The sequence below is a fragment of the Triticum urartu genome, chromosome 5A (genome assembly GCF_056163025.1).
Source record: "Triticum urartu cultivar PI428250 chromosome 5A, HENAU_Tu73, whole genome shotgun sequence".
NCBI lineage: Eukaryota > Viridiplantae > Streptophyta > Magnoliopsida > Poales > Poaceae > Triticum > Triticum urartu.
Window position 1 is genome coordinate 408,830,322 of NC_141877.1, and position 8,933 is coordinate 408,839,254.

At 45.4% G+C, this 8,933-nt stretch overlaps 1 protein-coding gene across 1 annotated transcript; it reads left to right on the forward strand.

The window, feature by feature from the left end:
• The first annotated feature begins 7,115 nt into the window (after positions 1-7,115).
• Positions 7,116-8,708, forward strand: LOC125556086 (putative cinnamyl alcohol dehydrogenase 8D). Its single transcript, XM_048718883.2, has 4 exons — positions 7,116-7,282; positions 7,366-7,479; positions 7,561-8,074; positions 8,147-8,708. The coding sequence occupies exons 1-4, from the start codon at positions 7,203-7,205 to the stop codon at positions 8,507-8,509; spliced, it is 1,071 nt and encodes a 356-aa protein (XP_048574840.2). The 5' UTR covers positions 7,116-7,202; the 3' UTR covers positions 8,510-8,708.
• The last annotated feature ends 225 nt before the right edge of the window (positions 8,709-8,933 follow it).

An 8,933-nucleotide genomic window follows, 5' to 3' on the forward strand; every position in this document is an offset into this window, starting at 1 on the left:
TAGATCCCCTATACTTGTGGGTCATCAATGGGTTATGTAATCCCGCAAGGTAGCTAGTAATCCGTCATGCAAGACTTTGGCAACCAGGATGTGTGGTGAGGTGGAGTGAGAGTGTAGGTGGGGATAAGCTAACGCAAAAGGTTTGGGGATGAGCCACAAGTTGTGCGAGAAGAAAGTTGATGTACCATTGTTTAGAAGGAAAGAAGAGATGTTTTGAAGGGGGTTTAGTTGATCATGCACGACCTTCCAAAGGAAAGAAGGAGAGCTAGGTTTTGGGGTATGGCCGAGGGAATATTTTCAAAAGAACCACTGGACCAAGGGAGGTCAGGCATGTGGAGAAGTTTGCAAGCGAATTTCATGATGAGACAATTGTTCTAAAGCTACGGGTTTTTGTTGCCTAGGCCACCCGACTCTTTTGGTTGGCAGACATCTTTCCAGGCAATGAGGCATTTTGCCTATGAGAAGAACTCTTTAGCAGCCAAGAAGAAGGATCGAGGGATGGCATCTAATTTTTTGACAATTTTCTTGGACAGACGGAAGATGGGCACGAACACAGTGGCTAGGGAGTCAAGAGTAGAGGTTATAAGAGTTAGACTGGTCCACGTCTTGTTAGGGTCTCTCCTGGAATCAAAGAAATAAGCTCGACCGTCTTGGGGCATCAATGCGATCATGATCCAGTGTTCATTGTTGCACAAAAACAATTGAAAAATGTAAAGTGATGTGATTGACACTGAATTACTCAGGTATATGTGAAAGCATAAAAGAATGAACAACTTATGCTTCAACATAAGACACGATAAAGTTTTCCTTCTTCTGAGGACTATCAACAATGGTCTTGTGCTGGTAAGTCGCGATGTCGTGTAGGCCTTTCTTAGAATCCACATTGGCAAAATGCATGAGATACATGAAGAACATGAGCATAAATAATTTTTATTGTATCCCCCTTGGACATCTATCACTTTGGGACTAATTTCATATATTACCATTGCTTATAACAAGCTCTCAAATAAATTTAAGTGAAGAACATGAGCATAAATAATTTATTCATCATCTCTCAAAATAATATAAGTGAATCATGAGAGTATTTCTTCAAAAATTAAAGCACCACCGTGCTAAAAAGATATAAGTGAGGCACTAGAGCAATTCCATAGCTCAAAAAGTTTAAGTGAAGCACATAGAGCAATTCTAACAAATCATAGCATCATTATGGCTCTCTCAAATAGGTGTGTCGCAAGGATGATTGTGACAAACTAAAAAGCAAAATAAGCAAAGACTCATATAATACAAGATGCTCCAAGCAAAACTCATGATATGTGACGAATAAAAATATAGCTCCAAGTAAAATTACCGATGGTTGTTAGAAGAAAGAGGGGATGCCTTCCGGGGCATCCCCAAGCTTAGTTGCCTGGTTGTCCTTGAATATTACCTTGGGGTGCCATGGGCATCCCCAAGCTTAAGATCTTTTCACTCCTTATTCCTTCATCCATCGTGATCTCACCCAAAACTTGAAAACTTCAATCACACAAAACTCAACAAAACCTTTGTGAGATTCGTTAGTATAATAAAGCAAATCACCACTTTAAGTACTGTTGCAAACCCATTCGTACTCTATTATTGCATTATACCTACTATATTATAACTTTACCATGGCTTATCCCCCCTGATATAGTCCATAGATTCATGAAAATAGGCACACAATGCAATGAAAGTAGAATCTGTCAAAAACAGAACAGTTAGTAGTTATCTGAACTTTGACATATTTTCATAACTCCAAAAATTCTGAAAACTTAGGACAACGCAGGCAATTTGTATATAAATATTGTGTAAAAGCTTCAGAATTTTTTGTCGCTTCTGTTATTTTTAAAAATTCTGCTACTGGACACAAAAGTTTCTATTTTCCAACAAGATCAAATCAACTATCACCCAACATGATCCTAAAGTCTTTACTTGGCACAAACACTAATTGAAACATAAAAGCACAATCATAACAATAGCACAATTGTGTGAACACACGAAAACAGAAAGAAAAAGAGAAAATAATATTTTATTCATTGGGTTGCCTCCCAACAAGCGCTATTGTTTTATGCCCCTAGCTAGGCATTGATAATTTTAATGATGCTCACATGAAAGATGGAAATTGAAACACGAAGATAGCATCATGTAGCATGTGAAAAATGAGTTTAAGTCTAACATACTTCCTATTCATAGGCATTTTATAAACAAATAAATTATCAAGACAAGCAAAAACTAGCGCATGCAAGGAAGAAGAAAGAAACAATGGCAAACTCAACATAATGAGAGGTAATTTGGTGACATGAAAATTTCTACAACCATATTTTCCTCTCTCATAATAACTACATGTAGGATCATAACCAAATTCAAGAATATAGCTATCATATAAAATTTTCTCTTCATGATCCACATGCATGCAAAGTTGACACTCTTCCAAAATAGTGGGAATATCATCAAATAAAGTCATGACCTCTCCAATCCCACTTTTATCAAAAAAAACCATAAGATTGATCATTCTCTAAATATGTGGGATTCTTTTTTCCTAGAGTTGACACTCCTCCAAACTCACTTTCAATAATATTGCAAACATTATTATCAATTTCATATTCATCATAAGGCTTAAATAAATTTTCAAGATCATAAGCTCCAATCATGATCATTGCAATAACTAGTGGACATATCAAAATTAGCATCCCCAAGCTTGGGGTTTTGCATATCATTAGCACAATTGACATTAATAGAATTTATAATAACACTATTGCAATCATGCTTTTCTTTCAAGGGGCTATCATGAATCACTTCATAATTTCCTTCTTTTAACACTTCATCACAATTTTTAAATTCACGAATTTCAAGCAGAACTTCATAAAGATAATCTAGTGCACTCAACTCACTACAATTGGTTCATAATAGTTGGATCTTTTAAAAAGATTAGCAAGTGATGAGGATCCATAAGCTTTTTGTTTTCTGATTTTTAATAAACATACAATTATACCAAACGAACAAGCAAACAAACCAAGTAAGACATAAAGGCAAATGAAAAGGTGAACGAAAGAAGGCAAATAAAAAGGCAAATATTTTTGTGTTTTTGTAAAAATATTTTAGAAGTGGGGGAGATAAAAACAAGAGGCAAATGGCAAATAAAGTAAATTACAAGGAGATGAGATTTGTGATTGGGTACCTGATAGATGTTGATGATGTCTGTCCGGCAACGGCGCCAGAAATTCTTCCTGATTGCTTGTATCTGTGTTGGTATTTCCTGGAAGAGGAGAGGATGATGCGACACAGCAACAACAAGTATTTCCCTCAGTTATGAAACCAAGGTTATCAATCTAGTAGGAGAACCAAGAAATACTATGTAAACAATACCTGCACACAAATAACAAATACTTGCAACCCAACGTGTAAGAGAGGTTGTCAATCCCTCCTCGGTATTGAGATAGATTAAATTGTATGAGATTTGATAAATAGATCTAGCAAAAACAGGAAATAAATAAGTAAAGAAAAAGTGCAGCAAGGTATTTTTTGGGGTTTTGGAATAATAGATCTGAAAATAATATGATAGGAAATAGACCCGGGGCCCATAAATTTCACTAGTGGCTTCCCTCGAGAAAATAGCATACGATGGGTAAACAAATTACTGTTGGGCAATTGATAGAAGACCAAATAATTATGAGGATATCCAAGGCAATGATCATGTATATAGGCATCACGTCCAAGATTAGTAGACCGAAGCGATTCTGCATCTACTACTATTACTCCACACATCGACTGCTATCCAGCATGCATCTAGTGTATTAAGTTCATGGAGAAACGGAGTAATGCAATAAGAACGATGACATGATGTAGACAAGACCTATTCATGTAGGAATAGACCCCACCTTTTAATCCTTAATGGAACCGAGACATGCGTGTCACTTCTTCTTTTGTCACTGAGATTGAGCACGTCAAAATCGAACCCATCGCAAAGCACCTCTTCCCATTGTAAGAAAAAACAATCTAGTTGGCCAAACCAAACCAAAGTTTCAGAGAAGAAATACGAGGCTATAATAATCATGCAGATAAGAGATCAAAGAAGACTCAAGTAATATTCATAGATAGATCTGATCACAAACTCACAATTCATCGGATCCAAACAAACACACCGCAAAAAGTCATTACATCAAATAGATCTCCAAGAACATCGAGAAGAACATTGTATTGAGAATCAAAAAGAGAGAAGAAGTCATCTAGCTACTGCCTACAGACCCGTAGGTCTGTGGTAAACTACTCACACATCATCGGAGGAGCACCAATGAGGATGACGAACCCCTCCGTGATCGTGTTCCCCTCCGGCAAGGTGCCGGAATAGGGCTCTAGGTTGGATCTCGTGGTTCTGGAACTTCCGATTCGGATGGAATTGTGTTTCGTCGACTCCCCTAGGGTTTCTGGAATATTTTGGTATTTATAGAGCTGAGAGGCGGTGGAAAGGACTCTTGTCGGCCCCACTACCCATCAGGGCGCGCTAGGGGCCTCAGGCGCGCCCTGGTGCCTTTTAGGCCCCACATGCATCCCCTCCTACACTTTCTTGGCTCCCAAGTTGTCTTCTGGGCAGAAAAAAATGTCCAAAAAGTTTCGCTGCATTTGACTCTGTTTTATATGGAGTAAAAAACAAGTGAAAAACAACAACTGGCACTGGGCACTATGTCATTAGGTTAGTCCCAAAAATGATATAAAGTTGCTATAAAATGAATATAAAACATCCAAGAATGATAATATAACAGCATGAAACAATCAAAAATTATAGATACGTTGGAGACGTATCAATCCGCGGCCAAGATCATGGTCAGGGCGGCCACGACAACCAAGAAGAGACCGATGGCCAAGGCGATGCACGACGTGGAGACATGTATTGCGAAGACGAAGAAGATGGCGTAGACATTGAGGAGGAGCCATTGATTATCGATGAGCGCACCCTAAAAGCCAATGCGCAAAAGAGGAGGCAAAGCATTGGGATGGGGGCATACACCAAAGATGAGGGCAAGTTGATTTGTGAAGGTTGGAAGGAAATAGGGCAAGATCGCAAGACCGGCACCAAGCAAAAGGAGCTCTTTTTGGGGGAGAGTTCATGCAAACTTCCATGAAAGTAGGAAGTTCCCGCCCAACATGTTTTTGAGCACTCATGGTGCCGGCTCAATCCAAAAGAGGCGGGGGGTTTATCCAACACGAATGCAACAAGTTTTGGGCGTCCCGTGAGTGGCCTGGGCGTGAGCAACATGGTACGCAACTTGTTCTCTTTTGCTCACATGCCATTTTCATGTTTGTTGCATTCTGTGTCCTTCGATATTACATTGCGGCCTTCACTTTCATTTTGTAGGCATTCCAAACTTTGGAAGCCTTCAAAGCCCAAAATGGGAACAAGCCATTCACCTTCACCCATTGTTGGACGATCATCAAAGATTGCCCCAAGTTTAAAAAACAATATGACGCCCAAAAGAAGAATGAAGGCCAGCAGCCGTCGTTGAGCGTGAAGGAGGAGAGAAGCGACCAAGCAGCAAGACCAACTCCAAGGTGGACGAGAAGCGTGATGTGGCATCATTCGCCTTGCAAGAAACTTTACAAGAAATGATGACCCAAAAGGAAGTAAGGGACGAGACGAAGCGCCAAGAAAAAGAGGAGCAAATGAAGGTCTACATCGAGTTCAAAACGAAGAAGCTTGAGATGGAGGAGGCCGTCAAAAGGAGGAAGCTCGAGATTGAGGAGGCCATCCAAACGAAGAAGCTCGAGATTGAGGTGACTAATGCAAACACCAAAGCAAAAGAGGTGCGTTCATTTTCCTAGCGAAGGAGGTGAAGATTATGACGGTGGACTTGAGCAAGGTATCACCAAGAAGAAGGATTTGGTTGCATAAGAAGCAAAAGGCGATGCTCGAGCTAGATGATTGAGCTATGCCCAAGAGTGGCATTTTGTATGTCGGCATGAACTAGGGCCGCGAGACATGAACTTCAGCCGTTTTTGTGCGTTGGCGAGTGTGTTGGCCACTGGCTAGTGTGCCGGCGTGAACCGTGGGGTGATCATTTTGTAGGCTGGCATGTGTACCGACTGTTGGTGCTCAGGCCGGCATGAACTATGGCCGCTGGCATGGCTATGGCCGTGGCTATTTCAGTTTTTACTTTATTTTTCTTGCAAAAGAACACATGGCGCCGGAACAAATGTGTCCGTCGGTTGGGCGCAACGGTTGTTCCCGCATGGCCAGACAACAACCCTTTGCCCTACTTAAAAGGACAGAATTCGGACAAAACGGACGATGAGTCGTGCGTTGGAGTTGGCCTAAGAGACGAGTTTTAATCTATGGCCCATCCACCAAATCGTTTGTTATTTTGAACATAGTACAATGGAGATGCCCATATATACGCATATGCTCGCATCCCTACCTCTATGAGCACCTCCGGAATACCGAGTTAACACAATATTTTAAGATTGATGAGGCCATCCCAGTGTCTTCGTAGTCAACGGATACGTCTTCTCCCACGAAACCAACATCGAAGAAATATCTGAAGAAAAAATGTGAGCACGAGTGCAGTTTTACCAAAAAAAAAAAAACTAACCATCTCGAGTCCAGTTCGCGAATCGTTGGTATTTCCAACCTCAAACGTATCCAATAATTTGCCCGGCCGGTCACCGTCACTGCACACTACACTGGCCTCGATTCTTTTATCCGCTCCCCCAACCCCGCATTGAATGGGCAGCTTTGGTCAAATGACCCAGTGCCCGTAGTGTCCATCGCTTCGCGGTTCTTTTTAATATGCCGACCCTGCGACAAATATGGCCTGACTGAAGTCACTGAAGAATCCCTTCCATTGATTAACATTTCAGTTCCCATCGAAGAAAGAAAGCAGACAGAGCCGCCGCTGCCTGGCCGCAGAGCTGCAGCAGCAAGGTCCCATGTGTGTGTGTGTGAGCATTGAACTCGGGGATACATGTGTTTCGGCCAGGAGTCGACCAGGAGTAGGTGAAGAGTGGAGATACGTAGTGTCTGACGTTGCCCATGCTGTGGACACGTAGTGTCTGACGTCCAGTCCGGCTCGTCGGCATGCCTATTTATTCCCATCTCCGGGGCAGTGATCAACACCCAGTTTCGTGAGCAGGAAATCGAAGTACCCCAGCTAGAGCCTAGGCCAAGAAGCAGAGCGAGCGATCATCATTCATCAATGGAGAAAGGCACGCCTGCGCTCGGTTGGGCCGCGAGAGACGACTCCGGTCTCCTCTCCCCGTACAGCTTCTCGCGAAGGTCTTCCTCTATCCAGTCCCTCCCTGACATGGCGGTACTCTGCTTCTTGCGCTGTGCTGATGAATTCCCGTGATGCACCACAGGGTTCAGAAGGACGAGGATGTGACGATCAAGGTGCTCTTCTGCGGGATCTGCCACACCGACCTCCACATCGCCAAGAACGAGTGGGGCAACGCCCTCTACCCCGTCGTTCCAGGGTGGGTAAAACCAACCAAAACATATTATCGATGGTCTACGACTGTAATGGTGGATTGATTGTTACCGTCTTGCCGGCGCAGGCATGAGATTGTCGGCGTCGTCACCGACGTCGGCCCTGGCGTCAAGAGCTTCAAGGCCGGGGACACGGTGGGCGTGGGCTACTTCCTCGACTCCTGCCGCTCCTGCCACACTTGCAGCAAGGGGTACGAGAACTACTGCCCCACCATCGTGCTCACCTCCAACGGCGTGGACTACGACGGCGCCACCACCCAGGGCGGTTTCTCCGACGTGCTCGTCGTCAACCAGGATTACGTCCTCCGCGTCCCGGAGAACCTGTCTCTCGCCGGGGCCGCGCCGCTGCTCTGCGCCGGCGTCACGATGTACAGCCCGATGATGCAGTACGGCCTGAACGCGCCGGGGAAGCACCTCGGCGTCGTCGGCCTCGGGGGCCTCGGCCACATGGCCGTCAAGTTCGGCAAGGCGTTCGGGATGACCGTCACCGTAATCAGCTCGTCGCCGAGGAAGCGCGAGGAGGCGCTCGAGCGCCTCGGCGCCGACGCGTTCTTGGTCAGCCAGGACGCCGAGCAAATGAAGGTAACCTTTTTTTGCCCCCTCCATTGATTCTTGGCACGGTGGCGATTGACAAGGGTACGTCGTTGGGCGCAGGCGGCGGCGGGCACGATGGACGGCATCATCGACACGGTGTCGGCGGGGCACCCGCTGGTGCCACTGCTGGAGCTGCTGAAGCCGATGGGGCAGATGGTGGTGGTCGGCGCGCCGAGCGAGCCGCTGGCGCTCCCGGCCTACGCCATCATCGGAGGCGGCAAGCGCGTGGCCGGAAACGGCGTGGGCAGCGTCAGCAGCTGCCAGGCCATGCTGGACTTCGCGGGGAAGCACGGCATCACCGCGGACGTCGAGGTCGTCAAGATGGACTACGTCAACACGGCGATCGAGCGGCTGGAGAGGAACAACGTGAGGTACCGCTTCGTCATCGACGTTGCCGGCAGCCAGCTGGGCGCCGCCGCTTAGTGCTCCGATACGTAGACGCTCGGCGGTCACCGGCCACGTGAGGTCGTGATTTGTGGTGTTGTTATTTCCATGGGTTGGTGTGTGCATTTCCAGATTTTCAGGTGAAATAATTGCTTCGTGTGTTGTTTGTTCTGGCCATGTTCCGTTCTCGAATGTTACCTATAAAAAGCAAATGAATATTCAGGCCTTCTCTTGGAAAGGCGTTCAGGGTTTCTTTCGACCACAAGGTTCTCAGCCGTCTGATGAAAACCTGACGGCTGGATGTGCGTCTTCAACCTCCAGCCACCCTCTTCTTCCTTCGAACCGCCGAGCGACCGCCTGCCGCCGACGCCCACGGCCAGCGGCGCTCCTGCAACCGCCTCGCCACTCTTGCCATCGCCTCCGCGGCCATCCCTCTAGCTCCGAGCCTCGCTGTTTTTTTCTC